This window comes from Acartia tonsa, chromosome 10 (assembly GCF_053477335.1).
Source record: "Acartia tonsa isolate MP-2025a chromosome 10, ASM5347733v1, whole genome shotgun sequence".
Taxonomy (NCBI): domain Eukaryota; kingdom Metazoa; phylum Arthropoda; class Copepoda; order Calanoida; family Acartiidae; genus Acartia; species Acartia tonsa.
Window position 1 is genome coordinate 21683059 of NC_137269.1, and position 20975 is coordinate 21704033.

General features: G+C 31.6%; 1 protein-coding gene across 2 annotated transcripts in view; it reads left to right on the forward strand.

Moving 5' to 3' along the window:
- Nucleotides 1–20975, forward strand: part of LOC145329640 (uncharacterized) — a 49327-nt gene that overhangs the window by 15563 nt on the left and 12789 nt on the right. Inside the window, exons 4-10 of one of the 2 annotated variants that reach the window (XM_080173968.1) lie at nt 3230–3337; nt 4856–4962; nt 5744–5860; nt 6516–6596; nt 9138–9226; nt 16650–16694; nt 18167–18198. In XM_080173968.1, the coding sequence (XP_080030094.1) occupies nt 3230–3337; nt 4856–4962; nt 5744–5860; nt 6516–6596; nt 9138–9226; nt 16650–16694; nt 18167–18198 (579 nt within the window). The remainder of the gene's footprint in view (nt 1–3229; nt 3338–4855; nt 4963–5743; nt 5861–6515; nt 6597–9137; nt 9227–16649; nt 16695–18166; nt 18199–20975) is intronic. The other variant, XM_080173969.1, reaches the window with a different exon arrangement.

The window sequence follows — 20975 nt, forward strand, 5'->3', positions numbered from 1 at the left end:
ATTGGGATGGACACACATCCCTAGGTGTCAACCCCCCCCCCCCTGATTCATCATACAATATGCACGCACTGGTTAGACATTGTTACTTTATACAACCCAATCAAGATTCAATTCTACTCCTATCCCCTACAGGTTTAAGTCTAACGAAATGCAAAACGAGTTTTATAATTTCCATTGTACCCTCCCTTTCTGAATTTTATAATTTTGATAATTTTAAACAGAATATTTTACCTTTCAAATTCAGATGTTTGCATACAATTTCAGATTTAAGTAAGTGTTTGTACACAAAATTACATACAAATTTTAATTTTCGACATGATACTTTTGGTTGTGTAAAAATCAACTTTAAATTGAAAACTATGAATTGAAAATGGGGCGAAAGGGATGATTTTTGCCTGATCCATGCGGGGCTACCCAGTACCCAATAAAACCTATCCTAACCTGATCTAAAGAAAATAAAAACTAACCTAGGTTTTTTGTATTGTTTTTTTATATTTTATTAATAAAAAAATGGTGACAAAAAGATAGATTCTATCTTAAGCAAAAGATAAAGGACATCCAATATTTTTTTTGGGGGGGGGGAGGGTTTGGGGGGTTAATGAGGAGTTAAAATTATGACCAATGATTTTTTTGGTTTAAAAAAGCTTATGTAAAATGAACATGATTTGTAAATACTCGGAGTTTTTGACTATGGCACTAATATCAAATTTTCTCTTTTTGAAAATTTATGAAAAATGAGAAGTATAGTAAAGTACCTATTAGGGGATCTCAGAATTTCTCTGTGTCCTAATTTAAAAACCTGTTGTAATTTTAAAAGTATCAGTGGTGCTTTCAAACAAAGTGCTTTTCATGAAATGATAACCCTTTTCTCTAATCTTAAATAAATTGGAAAAAAGTTGGGGGGGGGGGGGGGGGGGGTGAGTTAACATCCGTCTCCTTTAAAGGTAGTCCTAAGGTCGTCAAGGAATTTTGACTTTTAAATGAACAGCATTTATCTTAAAATTTAATTTAGTAAAATTCCTGAAAAACTGGCTCTCTCACCCAAAATACCTTGTTGAGCACTGATAACCTCCTTTTCCCATTTTTGAAAACATTTAAAATAAATTAAAATTTTAATATTGAAGGGTCTAGTTTTTATACTCGAACCTGACCCAAACCTGAGGTACTCAAGTAAACAGTATCATTAATCTTTAAACTAGAATATTCCAAGAATAGTGATGTCATTTTGGTTTCTCTAACCCAAACAAGGATCAGTGAAACCACAAAAAAAAGCAGTTAATTATAATTCCCAATAACATGCAAGAATTCAAATTTTAACCTCTGGCAATTCTACTCTATTAAATTCTTTTATGAGTCAACCTTTCTTTTAATTGCGTAAGTTTAGAAAAAAATTGGCGGTTTCCCCCAAAGTGCCTAGTCAAGTACAGAAAACCAAGCCACTCCCGCCTCTTATTTTCAATAAATTTCAAATAAGAGGGGGTTGAAATAAGAGTTTTCGTGTGTTTGTATTTTACCTTGTAGGTTAGATACGATTATAGATAAGGTACATGCCCTTCCCCTCCAGTTATTTTAAAAATAAGTGCTTGGTTTTCTAGGCTCTGTAGACACTTTGAGGGTAAGCACCAACACCTTAAAACCTCATAGAATGTTAGGAAATAAATGTTTATTGTGACTTACAGAAATTAAAATACTGTAGGGAAGATGCGCTATTTACTTCTAGACAGAAAGTTCATGTATCAAAATTTTAATTTAATTTTCTACACTTAAACTTGTAATATAGAACCTTTGAATTTAAATTATCAGATTTCTAATGCATTCATGGTATTTATTTGAATATGTTCTCTATATAATATATATAAAATATATCAGCAATATCAATTTTTCCTGAAGTAAAAAGGGTATTGTAGAACTGTATAACATTTTTATTTGCATGACTAAGAAAAAACTAAATTTAATTTTTGGCACTTATTGTCTTTAAATCATAACGACACGTGGCTTTAAGGTATTTTATCATATTTTAAGCATTGTTTGGATATAAGAGGAATGAGGATATACATAAAGGCATCTTATAATATAACATTAACCAAACCTATATTTTATTTTATCTCATATTTAAAAGACAATTTCTTTTAAGAACACTAACTCGAACACCTACAAGTAATTTGTAAGATTTGAAATAATCAGCAAAAGGACAAAAGGATTTAAAATATGATTGATAAGTATAACCCTACAAAACAGAAGTAAATCGCCATTCGGTGGAAAAAAAATGTTGACAAAAAATATTTATGTTTACTGATTTTTGGAATAGTAATTTCTAGCCTAACAAGGTACAAGCATCTCTATGAAAATGTAAGTTTGTCCTTAAACAGTGTCCTATATTTATACAAATTTTGCAACAAATTTGCATACAATTATACCAAAACGATAACTATGAATTTAATTATAACCAAACGTATTCTATGCATTTGCTTATAATTAAGACCAGTTTGACCTAATAAGCGCATTTGACTCGAAGCTTGCACCTATCTTTACGGGGGAAAAAGAGAGGGGTAGGTTTCCGGTAGAATCCGTAAAGGTGTGTGTTTTAAGGCTTAAAAATAGTAGTATAACGATAATATTCACTAAATATGTGTATTTCTTATTGAAAAGAACTATAGACAAAAAAAAGTTAATATAAATTTTTATCGTTTTTTACTTATAACACATAACCTTTACGGATTTTACCAGTAACCTACCCCTCTCTTATATTATTCTAATTAAGTTCTGTCACTCTACAACAAGTGTAACATTTCTAACAATCAGCAGAAAGAAAAAAAAGGTATAATCTGTAATAATTTTAAATATGATTGATAAGTATAACCCTACAAAACAGAAGTAAATCGACATCCATTAAAAACTTTTATTTGATAACAAATATTTATGTTAGCTGATTTTTTAATAGTAATTTCTAGCCTAACAAGGTATAAGCATCTCTATTGCAATCAAGTCCTTATGAAAATGTAAGTATGTCCTTAAACAATGTCCTATATTTATACAAATTTTGCAACAAATGTGCATACAATTATAATGAAACCCATACTATGAATTTAATTATAACGAAACGTATTCTATGGATTTGCTTAGTTTGACCTAATAAGCGCATTTGACTCGACGATTGCTCCTAACTTTAAGGGGAAAAAAGGTACAATCTATAACAATTTAGAATATGAAAAGTATAACCTTATAAAACAGAGGTAAATCCCCATCCGGTGGAAATGGTTCTAAGGGGACAAGTCGGAAACCTTCAGTGGCTAGTCTGGGGGAGCACCTCTCCACATTCATGACAATGTCAACCCAGGTAGTAGAATAGATATTTATTATGCATTGATATTGGGACAGGTGGATTTTTGGACTCAAATCATGGTGCTTATATGGTTACAAGTTATTGGATAATGCGTTCCTCCATGGTCAGGGGCGGGGTTGGGGTAAAGTGGTATCTGGGATGAAATGAGGAAATTTTATGATAATACGATACGTTGCATGATTTTTCTGTATGGCTCAGAACAGATTTTTTCCAGCGTACAAAAAAAAGAATTATGAGCTATACTGGAAATGATTTTATATGATAGATATCTTATTGGCAGCGCATATACTGTGTAACTTAAGGTTGTCTGTCAATTTACCTGTCTAATTGTAACTGAAAAAACCGTCACCAAAAGGCTTTGATCTGCTAATAGTTATTACGTGTTTAAAAACTAAACAATTGTTAGCTTGAATAGCTGCGCTTCTTATTAACAAATCTTCCTTGGTTAGTCTCCAAAAACGGAAATTATATATTGCTTTTTCAGCAAATTTAAAATAAAAACAAGATTACTTGAATTATTTGTAGTGTAAGTAGTTTTTTAGGGCTCGGCAGCCACAACTAAGCCTCAACTTAAACCCGTTTGGATGCTTTGAATTTTTAAAGTCCCTCCACCGATTATGACGTCATACAATAGAATAGCCAATGAGAGGCCATTATACACTGTTATTGACCGATGGTAAAATTTATGATGTCCTCTCATTGGTTATTCTATCGTATGACGTCATAATATGTGGAGTGACTTTAATCATCTTCAGAGGTATTGCCATATTTTAGACAAGTTTAGACTTTCAGCTGATTTTTAAAACTGTAAAAGGTTGTTTTCCCTCAGGCTAACAGGCGGATGACGCACAGCTGCCGAGCCCTGCTAAATTAAAATGACTATATTACGGAAACAGTCTGATCTTTATTGTTTATTTATCTTATTTAAAGAAAAACTATAAATGTTCTAAAGGTTGAAAAAGTAAAAGAAAATTGTAAATAAATTTATTAGGTTTGAGTCAATAAACTTTTAGTAAATGTCATTGTGGTTAGGTTTTTTACTTTTCAGGTGCAAGGGAAAGGTAAAATAGAGTTTAAAGAATCCAAAAATATATCAGTATTTTAATGATTAGTTAAGCGCCAAAAGATGAATTTTGTTTTAAAAAAAGATACATGTTTTAGAAAGATATGCAAAATATTTGGATAAAGTACAGAATGATATTAAAAAAAAACAGGTTTTAGGCTATTTGAAAAAATTTGGCTATTTAAAAAAAATTGGCTCCTGTCTCAACAACTATTAGAATTAGAAGAAAAGTTTTTTCAGTTTGGCTTCGAAACCGATTAATATATGGTGGATTAGATCGGTTCTTAGCCATACTGAAAAAATTATGTATAGTCTCGTATTACAGACAAATTTCCACGAATTTTAAAATAAAAATCATAAAATTAATAATTAATAAGTTTTTTTTCCCGAACCTTTAGCCATCTGCAATCTTTCTATTTTTTATCCCACCCTAAATTCTTGCTCTGTAGGTAGCTGCTTCCCTGGGGGAGAAAGTGACACCTCGCAGATCTTCATTGAAACCAAATGAACTTGCCGACAATGTTGTAGCAAATATTAGAGCTTCTATCAAAGAAAGGTATTTTTTCATTTTTGGACGGTTTCCCTCAAAGTTTCTAGTCAAGCACAGAACCTATCCCCATTTTATTTTGAAATGAATTGAAAGTAAAGGGGGAAAGGTTTCATGTGTTTGTTTTATACTGTAGGTCACACAAGGTTAGGTTATACTGGGTTCCGGGCTAGCCCTGCAGGGATTTTTAAAAATTCAATTCAAAATATGGGTCTAGGGTTTTCTTTGCTCTATACTCACTTGAGGAGAATCACCTATTTTTTATTGAGAAAAAATCTTCACATAAAAAAAGTGATTAGAATGCTTAATGCTTATAGAATGAAACATTTTTTTTCATTTCTACCTAAAATCCTTCTCCTGTTTGTCTTAATGTTAGACATACCTTTTAGATTTAACCCATTAGATTATGGTTTATCAATTTAATTGTAGGTATGTTTAATCTTTTGTGTATGTAACATGTCTAATTATAATTTTCAATTAAATCGAACATTGATTTAGGAAAATGTTATTTGGTGTTTCTTACTTTTGTTTAGCTAGCAGTTTCTGTGGAATAACTTTTTTTAAGGGTATATTTTTCTTGGGGTAGGGGGGATACCCCTTGATAGTTGTTATAAACCTTCACAGTAGAGAAGAACCATATCGGCTCGGCATCCTTAGACACACACAAATAAACAGATAGACATCATGTTACTTTTACACCAGATGCTTCTAACGAACAGCAAAAAAATTAGTGCGTTAGGTAGTTTATTTTTCACTTAAAAAGGAGCTGAATTGTTTTGTTTAATGTTAGAGACCTCCATCAGATGCCCCTACCTGACAGTGAAACTAATGGAATAAGTTTGTGTGATGGAAGGCTGACCGGGCTAACTAACCTAACCAGATGGGGAGATGCTGCTATAGATGAAAGGTATAAAAAAATCCTTTTTTACAATTTATGGATAAAAATATTTTGTTCTCAGTAAGACCACCAAATGGATGTGGATATTATGACATAGGAAAATTTTGTCGTCAATTTAGATTGCTAACATGTCCATAACCTATTGGTTAGTACGTTCATGCAGTAGGAAGGGAGGGGATGGGATAAAAAGGGTGGTTGCTGGGATCGTTATTATAGAAAGCTACAAGTTTCAGTTTATTAAAGCACATGATAATCTGGTGTAGAATCCAAGTAATAATAAATCCATTGCACAGAAATAACTTTAAAAAAGAAAGAAAGAGTAAAAGAAAATCATACAAAAATTCAAAGGTCAAATCTGACAAATATGAGATTACTTTTTGTAAATAAATATATTTTACTTTGAAATTTATTCATATTTTGTATGTAGACCACGTAAACTTATTTGAATTGGTAACCAATAATAAAAAAAATAACAGGAATATAGGAAAAATAAGCGAAAATAGTATCGCATCGTATTATAGAATGCTTTCTGCTGATATTAAAAACTCATTCTTTTTATGTATTATGATAACTGAACATCTGCACTTTAACTCATTTGTACGTTTGTTAACCATTATGTTTATGAGCTACAGCTGGATGATGTAATTCTTGTTTAAATATCTAGGCCGGACAAAGTGTACCTAACCATGGTCCTGGTGGTGAAAGATCTGTATGCTGTTTATACCTGGAAACGGAAAAAAATCAAGTAAGTAGAATAAGATTTCTCGTATTCATTCGAAACTGATTAATATCCGATGCCATACGGAAAAACTATGTCTAGCATCGAGTATTATATCCAGTTTTCTAGGAATATAAAAATGTACAATCATAAGAGCAAAACCAATTTTTTTAGCCCGTGCCTTCGGCATCTAGGGGCTTTAATCGTTCATTTGTAAATTTTATATCCGCGGAAAGCTGTTACGAGAAATAACTAACTATATAAAAGTAACAGGATGTCTATCTTTCTGTCTGTGTATACTAGAAGGAGCTTGCTAACCGCTGAACCGAAATGCTTCTCATTTATAATGTAGCTTCTATTTTGAGAAATCGCGCCTAGAAAAAAATAAATTTCCTATAATTTTTTTTACTTTTTAAAACTAAAAACCACAACTGCCCATAGAGGCCTCTTTTAATAAGCAGAGAAGTTTTCTGGGTTTTAATAAATATAGAAAATATAAGGAAAATAATTAGAGAAAGAAAAACAATCATTGATCAAGGGATGAGATAATGGACGATAAATTTAAACAAACAAAATTCTGTAGATTTTAAGTTTTTGGTCCACCCAATTTTTATTTATGAAGGTCTCCAAAGTTTTCAAACCAATGAATGAGAGAATTTACTTTGGTGGAAACCTTTAAAATTTTCAATCCAATGTACCCTCCCTCTCTCCCTGGCCCTACATAGATATATCTTTATCAAAACCTAATGATAAACTAAAGTATCGAATTACTGATATAACGATTCCAGAAATATTTGTAATACAATACACCAACCATATCTTTTATGGCTTTATATTTATGTGGTTTTCATAGCGATAATACTCTATAATTAGGACATATCTGTCTTTTTTATTAAAAATCCGGGATTTTGAGGGATAAGACAGTGGACAATAAATTGATGTACATTCCGAATAAAGTTCCCAAAGTTTTTAAGGTCGATGAGTGAGAGAACGGATTTTAAAACTTTGGGTACTGTATATTTTATAGTACAATGTCCACTCTCTCGCTGTCTAATTATGGACATAATTTTGTTTGTATATTAATCATGAATAAAAATATATAAAAAAAAACACTGTACAATACATGCGCCTGCTATAATGTACATTTACTACGATTTTTGTGCCCAAGGAAAATGGGGATAGGTGTCAATGCTTTTGGCCTACCTATTCTATTGACGTCATAGTAGAGGGAAAGTCAAAGGGAAGTGGAAAAGAAACTTCCTAGAAAAGAGATGGGATTTAGGGTATTTCATGACGTCAATAGAATAGGTAGATCAAAAGCAGTGACTATCTATCCCTATTTTGCTAGGGCACTATAGACAGCTACCGATTTTTAATTATTTAATGAACTTTATGTATAAAAAAAAGAATTATATAATCTTAGATTAAAAAGGATGACAACATCCATAAAAGCGAAGCACTGAAACGGTAGGACAAACGGGCATAAACACTTATATAGTGTCAGAACTGAATAACCAAAATATATATAAGAGTATAAGAGTAAAATGTATAAGAGTCGAAGCATAATTGTGAGTAAATTTGTTGAAAACTGCTTGATAACTTACTTTTTTATTACTTGATTATAGAGTTGCTTCGCTTATAACATTATACTTTGTTGTCCCAGGAATCAATATATCAAAAATCAGATCAATCGGATGATTAAATCACATAACAATTAGTTGTAAAAAAAGTTTTTAAAAAATCAACATGTTTAAAATGAACGTATGGACATTTTTATAATGATTATAGAGTTGCTACGCTTTCTAACTACTGCAGGAATCACCATGCAAAGTTTGAAATCGATAGGACAATTCTAACATGCCTAAATTAACGAAAAAAGCTATCCGTTACGGACGGACGGACGGAGGGACCGACCCTAATTATAGAAAAGCTTCGCTTTTAAAAAGTACGCAATGTTGTATAATTTTTTTGATAAGATTTTTTTAGGTTTTTCTCTCTATCAATATCATAAGTGTATAAAAATATCAAGTACTTTTTTAACAGCACAGTCATGCTTTATATAAACTTGGGTTTATTCGTTGGACGTTTTTCTAAACAAGTTTCGTAATTTTCCGTCAGACCGTATATCAGCCACGTTTATGGGAAGACGTGATTTCTCAGCTGGTAATAGAGATAGGATGATGATTTTTTGGGAAGATTCCCCTATACCAATTAGTATCAAGTATATAATTCATATTGGCCGTCTGTCTGTCGGTTATGATCTGACGGTCATTTGATTTTTGTAAAAAAAAGTTGTTACTCAGCTTCTATTATCGATAGATCGCGTATTATTTGTGAAGATTATGCTGATATATCATAAGATTTAAAGCCTTTTTATAGGTGTAGATAGAATTCAAATCAACCAATCAAATTACTTCTACTAAAAAGATCAAAATAAACATATTTTAAAAGAACGTTTTGTGTTAATAATTTTGAGTAATTTCTATATGATACCTTCTTATACAGTGATCTTCATTCAAAATTTGAACTAGAGAAAAAGCCAGAATTTACAACAAGTTTCAATTTCAGAGGTCAGTTTTCCACGAAGATTACAAAAGTTCTGTTCAACGTGAGAATTCGGCAGGACCTGGCTGTCAATTCTACTCCGGATATTTTAGGTAAACTTATTTTTTAGTAGTAGGATGTCTGTCTTTATATTTGGTTAGGTTACAATAGCACGTTTAGGTATTGTTAGTTAATAATGCGAAGCCCTTCTATAATTAGGATCGGTCACATCCGTCCGTCGTAACGAAGAGTTCTTATTGTTAGTTTGGTATTGTTAGAATTGGACTTTCGTTTTCAGATTTGGCATGATGATTCCTGTAAAAGTTAGTTACGATTCGGTTGTTTGATATTTTTAGACATTTACTTGTTTTATACTTTGTAATATACTAGTCGCCCGCAGCCTCTAGGTGAGGGGGGGGGGGTCATTAAATAGCCGTAAACCACCTGGAGACATTTACAAAGCTCTCATGAAAAGTAAAAAAATCATGGCCATTATTTTCCGAGTTCTTTAGATTCAAAACCTTACAACTTCATATCTTAGGATTATGGAAATATCTTAACTCATGAAATATAGAAATTAAGTTATAAATCCAAAAGAATATATACTATCGGAAAAGATATTAAAAGAAAACAAAGAATTTATATTTTCATTCATTGTAATACTATCCTATTATTCTATAAAGCTGCTGATTATTTTTTTTGTATGTTTATGTCCATTAAGATCCCATAAATTGCTAATCCGACTGCTAAACTTTTGTATAAAATATGCTATACTGTTGTATAAGGAGGGGTGAACAATGGCTAAATTAATGGTGTGGATACATCCCAAATGAGGTCCTTCCACCCCCCCCCCCCTACACCCCTCTACACCTCCCTTGACTGGGGTATACGCACCTCTCATACATCCCCTAATTCAGCCAACAGCGTGTCAAGCCAATAAGGATGACAACATCCATAAAAGCGAAGCACTGAAACGGTAGGACAAACAGACATTAACACTTGTATAGTGTCAGAACTGAATAATCAGAATATATATGTATAGGAGTCGAAGCAAATTTGTTGAAAAACTACTTGATACAGAATAATATTTATGGACATACTTACATTTTTAGGACTTGATTATAGAGTTGCTTCGCTTATAATATTGTTCTTTGTTGTCTCAGGAATCAATATACCAAAAATCAGATCAAACGGATACTAAGATCACATAAAAATTGTAGTTAAAAAAGAAAAAAAATCAACATGTTTAAAATGGACGTACGGACATTCTGGTAATGATTATAGAGTTGCTATGCTTTCTAAATCATACCTAACTACTACAGGAATCATCATGCAAAGTTTGCAAAATCGATAGGACAATTCTAACATGACTAAATTAATGAATAAAAGCTATCTATCTCGGACGGACGTACGGACGGACGGACGGACCGACCCTAATTATAGAAAAGCTTCGCTTTTAAAAATTGTCACATCTCCCTTGATTCGCGCATGCCACTAATTAATAATTTAAAAATACATTTTGAAAAACTTTGACGTTTATTTTAATTATTTATTTTCGTCTAAAATCGTAATGTTGGTGTCAAAATTTTCTGGTTCGCTTTGCGCACCCCCCATGGCAAGACACTGTGCACGCCACTGATTGTATCCCAGTAGATTAATAAATCTTTCTTTTTCTTTAGAAAAGTCATGATAATAATTTTTTTAATCCATAACCAGTACCTACATATTTACTATGCACAATCCTACATTATCTTTCAATAGCGGCTATACCCCCCTCCCCCTTGAGGCCTATAGGGGCACTTGAGGAGGGGGAGTTGAATGAGATAACAGATTTTATTTTATTTTAGATTTTAGATTAGAAGAAAAAGTTTTAAAAAATTTGGGGGGGTAAATTTTTTCCAGGGGCGATTTATCTTTGAAGGGTGGTAGTACAATCCCCCAAAATAGTTATAAAACTTTCCGGGACCTATAAGAAGTTACTCTAAAAAGAAGAACTAGGTTAGCGAGACACTGACAGACAGACAAACAGATATGCTGTTACTTCATTATAAGGATTTTTATATGTAAGTTCACAAAATTGAAATTTATAATGCAAAGTAGAACCGATTGGGCCATAGACGTCCAAGCTTTTTTTAGGGTAAAAAAGGGTAGGGGAAAATTTTAAATTGGGGGGGGTAAAATGAAAAATATTTTGGGGGTGCCTACGGCACCTCCAAATTCGTTTGGGGGGGGGGTAATCGCTCTATTACCCCCCCCCCCCTTGGACGTCTATGGATTGGGCTATCCTTTTCAGGGAACATACCAACTTGACTGATTCTAGGCAATACCCACCTTCCACCCCTTCCATTGTGAAAAAAATAGTAAAATAATAAAACAATGATTTAATATCCATAAAGGCAAAGCTACTATATAAGTGTTCAAGACTATCTGTTCTTCTTTACTTCTGTATGTCTGTCTACAAAGGTTATTTACAAAATACCAAGTCTACAATATGTACGCCACGACCACTTTCTATTATAGTGACATCATCGACATAAACCTTTGAAATTGCGTGTTGATATAATGGCAATGCCAATAGTTTAGACAGAGAGTTATTACATGTGTGTGTGTGTGTCCGTGATTTGGGAAGAAGCTTTAGTTGCATCATCTAGGGAATAGCTATTTATAGCATCGTATTATAGACAGTTTTCTCAGGATATTAAAAATTATAAGATTAAAACCAGTTGATGCTGTACGTATTGGTGCAAAAAATGGGGACAAATTTCAAATTGTTTTGGCGTGTGACGTCATACCCCCATCTCTTTTCTAGGGGGTTTCTTTCCTCCGTCCCTTTTCTTTCCCCTCACTTGTGACGTAAATAAACAGCCCTGTCAAATCAATTTAAAAATTGTCCCCATTTTTTGCACCAATACGTACAGCATCAACCAGTTTTATTAGGCCCGAGGGGCAGAAGGACCGAGCTAACAAATTTTAAGATTCGTATTTAAATATTCCTGGAAAAATATCTGTAATGCGATGCTAAACATGTTTTTTTAGTATGGCTGAGAACCGATTATAATCCAGCGGATATAAATCCGAAGCCCTACTGGAAAGTCAAATATTAGAAGGATAATACAGCTTAGATTTATTTCTATCTTTATCACACAATAAGACTAATAATGTTACCATTATCAGAAGTGTACACATTTTTTTTACTTTTTCCTTATAAATTACTATCGGTTACGTCCTTAGCATCTAGTGAATCCATAATGATAATAAAGAAATATCCAAAAACCTTACCGGGTAATATGTGAAGCTTCTTTAAAGTGGAGAATTCAATCGTTTCAGTTCAAAATATTATGCTAAAGATAAAAAAAACCTTACTACTTTATATAAAAGGATGTGCTTATGGTCAACTGGTAATAACGTTTAATAATTCAAGAAATAAAAAAGAAACTTTTAAAGCATACTGAATCTCCAACAATAGATCAATAGATTATTTATTTTAATAAAAGCATCTAAAAAGCTGCTTTAAGCAGCTGGACTGCTATGGGCTTTATATTCTTAAATATGCCCGATGTTGATGGTAATCTTAATATTCAAAGGTTTAGCTTTACTAACAGCTGAATAAATACCATTTCCCCTATAGCGTTACAGACTGTTGACAGACAGGCTGACGGATGGTTTGACAAAGTGAATTATAGAGTAACCTTGATAATTGTATAGTAGCCTTGTATAATTTTGGTTAGTTAGACTTTATGATGGCGTTTAATATTAGGGTGGGTTCATATCGGAATTAGACAAAGCGGGGATATGCAACAGATAAAATTAACCTTAAAAAAATTTCTGACCGAAAAAGAATTTTAAAAAATTGAGTTTTAGAACACGACCACTTAAAAATATAATTCATTACTTATTAGTATGCAAAGACGACATTCAAAAAAAATTTGAATCAGAACTATGGCTTCATGGTGCTCCCTGGAAAGGCCTTGAGGAGCTGAATCAGGAACTTTTGTCCGTTTCAAAATATCTCGTTCCTATCCTCAGAAATCACTAAAAAACCAAAAAATTTTAAGGTTTATTGAGAATTGTCCAATTTGTAGAGGTTTTTTAGATTTTCTCAGGCTAGGAACGAGATTTTTTGAAACGGACAAAAGTTCCTGACTCAGCTCCTCAAGGCATTTCCAGGGAGCACCATGAAGCCATAGTTCTGATTCAATAAATTTTTGACTCCCATTTACAAATAGCTATACAATTGAATGTCTGGTCGTCAGCGGTTTTAAGACTTAGGATAAATTTTAAATCAACCAGAGGTGTATTATATCTATATAAATTGAGTGCAGATCCCCGCTTTGGCCTCAGAAAAAAAATGTCCAAAATCGACCCACCCTATTTAAAATACTTTTGATTTTCTAATTTATATTTATGGACCAAAAAACCACAAACCTCTTAATAATTTAATAATGAAGATTTTATATTTATTGTAATAAGTTGAATAAATTAACATGTAGAATTTCAAATTATTATGTTGCCATAAAACAAAAAAAAGTTTTTAAATGGCAAAAAAAGAACAGTGTAATCTATAACAAGGATGATAACATCCATAAAAGCGAAGGTCTGAAATCAAACAGAAAAACAAACAAACATGAACACTTGTAGAGTGTCAAAACGTAATAAGCAAAATATCAAATTGAAAGAATAACGAAATTGTAGGTATATAAACTTAGACTGATTGAACTTACGGTCTTTCTTGTACCTAATTGTTACAGGTATCTTCATCCAGAGTTTGAAATCGAGAGGACAATTCTAACATTCCTAAATTAACAAAAAGAGCTTACCGTCACATGCTTACGGATGGACGTCCACATCTTAATTATAGAAAAATAGTACAGTTTAAACACTTCAAAAAAATCATATTAGATGTTATAGTTAGAGGGGTAGCATTTTAATTTTTATTCGACATTTTACTTTTAGATTGTTTTTATTTTACCCGCATTCATAGAACATACAAAAAAGTTTATTTTGAAGTTTGCTTAGAATAAATTAAAATTAACCATTTCTTGGTTTTATTCATTTTCCTTATATTTAATATCTATAATACAAAGTAGCTTGATGTCTGTCCATCCGTCCGTCCGTCTGTCCGTCTGTCTGAAGCTCAAGATCTCAGTAACCACTGAATCGATTGGATTCTACTCTTCAGGGTATATACCTATCGGTCCTGTGGTGGTTTTAAGCTATTTTCTTGGGGGGTGGGACACCCCCACCCCCCAAAAATGAAAATTTAACCTTCTAAAAAAAAAATTTTCTTGAGAACACATTAGACTATTTTTTTACGAATTTTGCGAATTCGTTATTTAAACGAGAAAATGTTTTCCTGCTGGGTAGGTGCGAAAATTTGCGATCCGTTCTGCTGGGTAAGTAATAGAAGATGTAATTATACCTCTTGGGGCAAAGCCCCTAGAGGCTAGGGGCGAAGCCGCTAGTTTTTTTATATAAGAATAGTACAAATGTGCAGTATGATTAAAGAATTGCACCAAAAAACGCTTTTTACGCTTTTACGAATTTTGCGAATTCGTTATTTAAACGAGAAAATGTTTTCCTGCTGGGTAGGTGCGAAAATTTGCGATCCGTTCTGCTGGGTAAGTAATAGAAGATGTAATTATACCTCTTGGGGCAAAGCCCCTAGAGGCTAGGGGCGAAGCCGCTAGTTTTTTTATATAAGAATAGTACAAATGTGCAGTATGATTAAAGAATTGCACCAAAAAACGCTTTTTATGTTTGTTATCATCCTTGTTAATAATTCTTTTCAATTTAGATTTTACAAAGTTCAGCACTTTTATGAATAGACCAACTTTTTCTTCAGTTCTTATATGACAAATTTTATTAATAGAAAATCCTTAACTTTTTAAAGAAAAACATTCAATTTAAGTTTTAATTTTTATGTAATGTGTGATACAAGAATGATATTTCCATGACTAACAGATCTCTTATTAAAAACTATTTATTATCATACTCTGCATCGACACAAAATTTGTGGGTATTTTAGGCAAATACCCCACATTGAAAAATTTAGAAGGAAGGGTACTTTTGGACTTTGGTTCAAAGCATTAATTTTCTGCAAAGCATGTGAACTTCATATGCAAAAACGTAGGTTTTATTTATCCCCCCCCCCCCCCACATAAAAAATATATTTGGGATTATTAACATTTTGATTCCCTCCCCCTTCAATTATCAGAATTAAAGCTTTGAAGACTTTGTGTGGCTGCCTAAACTTGTATAGGCCTTGCCGAGTAATTAATCTTTCACCAATCTGCAGAAAGTACCGATATGAAAAAAATACTTTTTAAAATCATTTAAGCCTATAGGGAAAATGCTAGAAAAACTACGCATATTAACAAAGTAAAACTCTATATTTTTCTTCTTATTCTGGCTTCTCATATATTTGTTTTTTTCTTCTTTTAAATTAAAGTTTTTGTACTACAAGTGTACTGTTTTCTAAATATTTTTTAGCACAACACTCTAAATTTTGAAATATTTAAGTAATAAATTTTATCATTGGTCATTACAATGTATACTAGCCTACCAAAATATTTTTCATTTTACCCACCTATTTAAAATTTACCCCTAACAAAAAAATTTTACCCCCCCCCCAAAAAAAAAAATAAAAAGCTTGGACGCCCCTGGTATGACGTCATATTTTTGGAGGCACTTTAAGCTGTTTTGGTAAATGGGGTATTTCTATCCAGTTTTTTTTGTTTAGGAATGAATATTTTTTGCCCGAGGGAATAAAAATAGCTCATCATTCACAACTTTAGGCTTCACTTCTACTTCTATTGAACACCTAAAACAAAACAAAAATAAAATTGTATGCATAGTAGTCCAAGGGTGGGGGTAAAGTTGTGTTTAACCCCCCAAGCTTTGAAACTCCTCATCTTACCCAGATCAACAATTTTAAAATACATTATGTTATCCCTCTCAAACCTTTGAAAACTCTCATTTTACCCCCTCAAAATAAAAAGCTTGGACCTCCCTGTTTCTATGTTTTTACGGCTATTTGAAAAAATATGAATGTTCAGCTTAACTTTAGTAGATTTTCAACATTTTAAAAAGAAAAGCTTTTTTTCTTATTAGGGTAGGTCCGTCCGTCCGTAAGTTAATTTCGTTTCGTTAATTTCAACAGTTAGAATTGCATGATGATTCCTATATTATTTAGGTATGATTTAGAATGCGTAGCAATTCTTTAATTGTTGTCAAAAAATCAGTAAGTCCATTTAAAACATGCTGATGTTTGTAATACTGATTACTATTACCACAAAGTACAATGTTATAAGCAAAGAATCTCTATAATCAAGTCCTAAAAATGTATGTCCCTAAATAGTATCCTGTAATTAAGAAGTTTTGCAATAAATTATCATGCAATTTTGTTTAGACTTAAGTTTAATATTCTGCTTTTTTGAGTTCTGTGTTAATGTTTGTTTGTCCAACTGTTTCAGAGCTTCGCTTTTATGGATGTTATAATCCTTGTTTTTCTTTTATAAATTAAAAATTTTGTTTTAGAATATACCGTCAAACAGATGAATGGTCTGAGTATTGGTTTAGAAGGTAAAAATCTATGTACTTTTTTTCAAAAAAAAAAGAGTTATAAAATTTCATTAAATTCAAGGGGGAGCGTTACACGGGTTTGGGTGATATGCTATTAGCTAGAATATTCAATTGTGTGGTACTTGGGTTTCGGTGATATGCTATTTTCTAGAATATTCAATTGGGTGTTACTTGGGTTTTGTATTAATTTTCTCGTATTCATTCGAATCCGGTGGATAGGAACCGGTTCTCATCCATACGAAAAAAAACTATGTCTAGCATCGTATTATATCCAGCTTTCTACGAATATAATAAACTGGTTTTAATCTTCTAATTGTACATTCTATATCCGCGGAAAGCTGTTTATAATACTATTTGAGAAATAACTATTAATTTATGATTAAGGTGTCAACATCCATAAATAGCACCGCACAAAAAAAATATGGATGGACTGACAAAGTAATTTAAAGAGCAGAGGTGAATTCTTTTTTAAAAATTTGCCCCACTAATCGCTTAGTGGGGCAAAATTGTTTTCGTGAAAAATCCTCCAAAATCACATAAAAAATCTACAAAAATTAAATAAAATCTTATGTTAATAACCCTTCTATGATTTTGTTTAATTTTTGTAGATTTTTTATGTGATTTTGGTGGATTTTTCACGAAAACAATTTTGCCCCACTAAGCGATTAGTGGAGCAAATTTTTTTAAAGAATCCACCTCAGATGTTCAATGGTCATAAATTACGAATATATTTGTATAACAACAAAACCTTTTATTTTTTTAAACGTTTTCATATTTATATTTTTGCAGCATGACTGTTTGTAGAAGTCTATCTTAAATATCAGCCGAGAAAATAACCTGTTCCCCACATCATTATGGACGTACGGACAGACAAAGTAAATTATAGATTAGCTTTGCTTCTAATCATAGATTAGATATGCTTCTAATCATAGATTACATATGCTTCTAAAAATCAAATTGTAATGATGTACGTGGATTTGCACAAAGAGTTTTGTTTAAAATTAATAGTTATTTCTCGCATCGTATTATAAACAGCTTTCCGCGGATAAAGAATGTACAATTATAAGATTAAAACCAGTTTTAATCTTATGATTGTACATTTTTATATTCGTAGAAAGCTGGATATAATCAATGCTAGACATAGTTTTTTCGTGTGGATGAGAACCGGTTCTTATCCACCGGATTCGAATGAATACGAGAATAGTTATTTCTCGTATCGTATTATAAACGGCTTTCCGCGGATATAGAATGTACAATTATAAGATTAAAACTAGTTTTTTAGCCCCGTGGTGCAAAAGGCACCAGCTAAAAAAACTAGTTTTAATCTTATGATTGTACATTTCTATATTCGTAGAAAACTGGATATAATACGATGCTAGACATAGTTTTTTCGTATGGATGAGAACCGGTTCCTATCCACCGGATTCGAATGAATACGAGAAATTAAATTATTATCCTCATGTTTTATTTAGGCTTGGGTCCTCTAAATTGGATAGGAAAAAAGGTAAGTTTAATTTCCTATCTTTATAATTCAAAACTGCTCTATGTCTTGTTTTGCCAGCTGGTTGGAAAGTCGGTAGTCATGGTGCTGATAACTAATCAAAGCACTATTAATAAAAGCAACACAGTTTGGCGGTTAAAACCAGTCGAAATATAATTATTAATTTCTTTTTTTGTAACTCTAGAAGGGTATTAGACGACTACTTGTTCTTTATGTTCATAATTATAGATGGATATATTGACAGGGTGACAGTCTATTTAGGCTGCTAATATGGACCTCATTTATTTGTCTGTTCGTTCATCCAATAGAAAGGGAGCGAATGGAGAAAAGGGGGTGGATGGGGTTATCGATATTTTAGTCAACTAGATTACATCCAAATAATTTTAAATCGATTTAAAGATATCATTTTAGCTGATATGATTTTAATTTTTAAAAAAATAAACATAAAATATAACAGTCCTGCTTAGAAAACAAGGTTGAAATAGCAAGGCCTCAATTAATAATCGATAAAGCAGCTCGCGGCTTGAGATTTAATTAGGTAGGGAGGCCGGTAGGGGGGGGGGGTAGGTTGGGGGAGAATACACTTGCCGATTTTTACTTGCTAGCGGCTAATGTCTAAAGCTGTGTTCAGACGCCATTTTAACTGCTAGAGCATGTTAAATACTGCGGCTGTCACGTATATAATTTTTGTCTAACATTAAAAATTAGGTCATACAAAATTAATAATAAAATATATATTTTGTAAAAGGAAGCCATTATAAAAAATTATTATCAATTAATCAACAGAAAAAGAAGGAAATGAGAAAATTAAGTTTTTCAAACAGAAAGAATAATTTTCAGTTTTTTGCTTTATTATAAATTGATAAAGAATAATTTCTAGAAAAAAAACATTAATATGAATACTCCAAAAATAACATAATGATCATAATTGGTGTAATAAAGTAAACAATTTAATTATGTAATCAATTTGTCAGTTATCCTTAAAGTGTCTAGTCAGGCACAAAAATCCCCCTCCCACTTTTTTAGATAAATTGAAAATATGATTGTTTGTGTATTACTTTAATGTCACACTTAGGTTTGGTTAAGGCCCCCCGCAGGTGTTAGAAACCAACCTCTAATCCATTATTTTTGATGTATTTCAAAAAAGGGAGAGCACCGATTTTTAAAAAATAAGCAAACTATGGGAACCAATATTAATTGATGAATTTTTCACCAATAAGTGCTCAACTCGACTTTATCTCTGAATTTTTATAACTAACTTTAATTATTGGTAATTCTTTGATACAGCTTGGTATCATAATTAGATAGTTAATGTTTGTACATTGAACAAGGATGACAACATCCATAAATAGCCAAGCACTAAAATTCATGAAAGGACAAACGGACATAATGAATTATAAAGAAGGTCTTCAGATGATAAATATGCAATAATTTATAGAAATCACGAAACCTTTCTTAAATAACAATAAAAAAATTAATGTCTGTTTATGCTGACCGACAGACTGACGAACAAGTAACTTATATAATTGATGCTTATAGGAATAGGGAATCCTCATAAAAAATTCAGCCGTCTAACTTCAACAGCAGCATAGAAAATTGCATTTCCCTTTCGCCACTAAAAATTTAGTCACAGAGTAAAAGCTTAATTTTCAAAGTTGCTCAATCGTGAATAAGTTTTCGAAAAATATATATTTTTAATATTTAATGAAAATTTTCATAAAAAATCCATGTAAAAATGTTTAAATTCTAAACCTGGTTTTGACAATTTACTTAATTTCCTCCAGCTTCTAAACATTTCTATACAAGAGTTGATTAAATCTAAAAATAAGTTTTTTTCAAGTGTTTTTGTATTATATCTAAATTTTAAAGAAAGCCAAAATTAGTTACATTCATTAGATTCCAGACAAGGCTAAAAATACTTTTAATGGAAAAATGAGAAAACAGTAATTTTTGGGGATGTGACTTAAAATCAATCAATATTGTATATATAGAAGTCTCATTCAAATTTAAGCTATCGCTATAATTCAGAGGTAAAGTTATTTTTTATAATGTTGCCTACTATTGGTAAAGACTGTGAGAAATCAGAAGTTGTATGGATTAAGATTTTTAACGATTTTCTATGACTATAATAAATTTATTGCGCTAAGTGGATAATTTATTTTAAGAGAAGGGAAGAGACTTTGGATTGTGAAACTTTAACACTGATAAGTTCACATTAAAGTAGAATAAATTTTGTTTATTGTAATCGGGGGTGTACAGTACACCTATTTAACGTTCATTGCCCTGAGCTAGTGGCAGTTTGTGGAATTTGATTTCAAGTACAATATATGTTGCTAAAAAAATTTTAAATATGTTTTTATTAAAACACTTTTCCTTAAAAGTGTTAGCAATATTTTTAGGGACGAAGCAACTATTTAACTCATCACTGCATGACTACGTACTAAGTAACTAAGTACGTCTGTTTAATTTCATAAGTTGACAAAATCGTCATTGTTTGATGATGGATTATAAAAAAAATTTCAATATAATGATCATATTTTGTTATTTATCTACATTCCCTCCCAAAAGTGAAAGTCCAAAATAAATTAAATCTATTTTGTCAATTTTCAACATAGCTTATTTTGCTACTATCTAAAATTTTTAAGTTTGCTATGGCTTCGCTTTTTATGGATTTGATATTCCTTTATCATCTAAAATATATGTTCAATATTTTATTAAGAAAAATGTCTGATTTGACACATTTACTATAAAATTTATTTTAAAGTTAATAAAAAAAACAA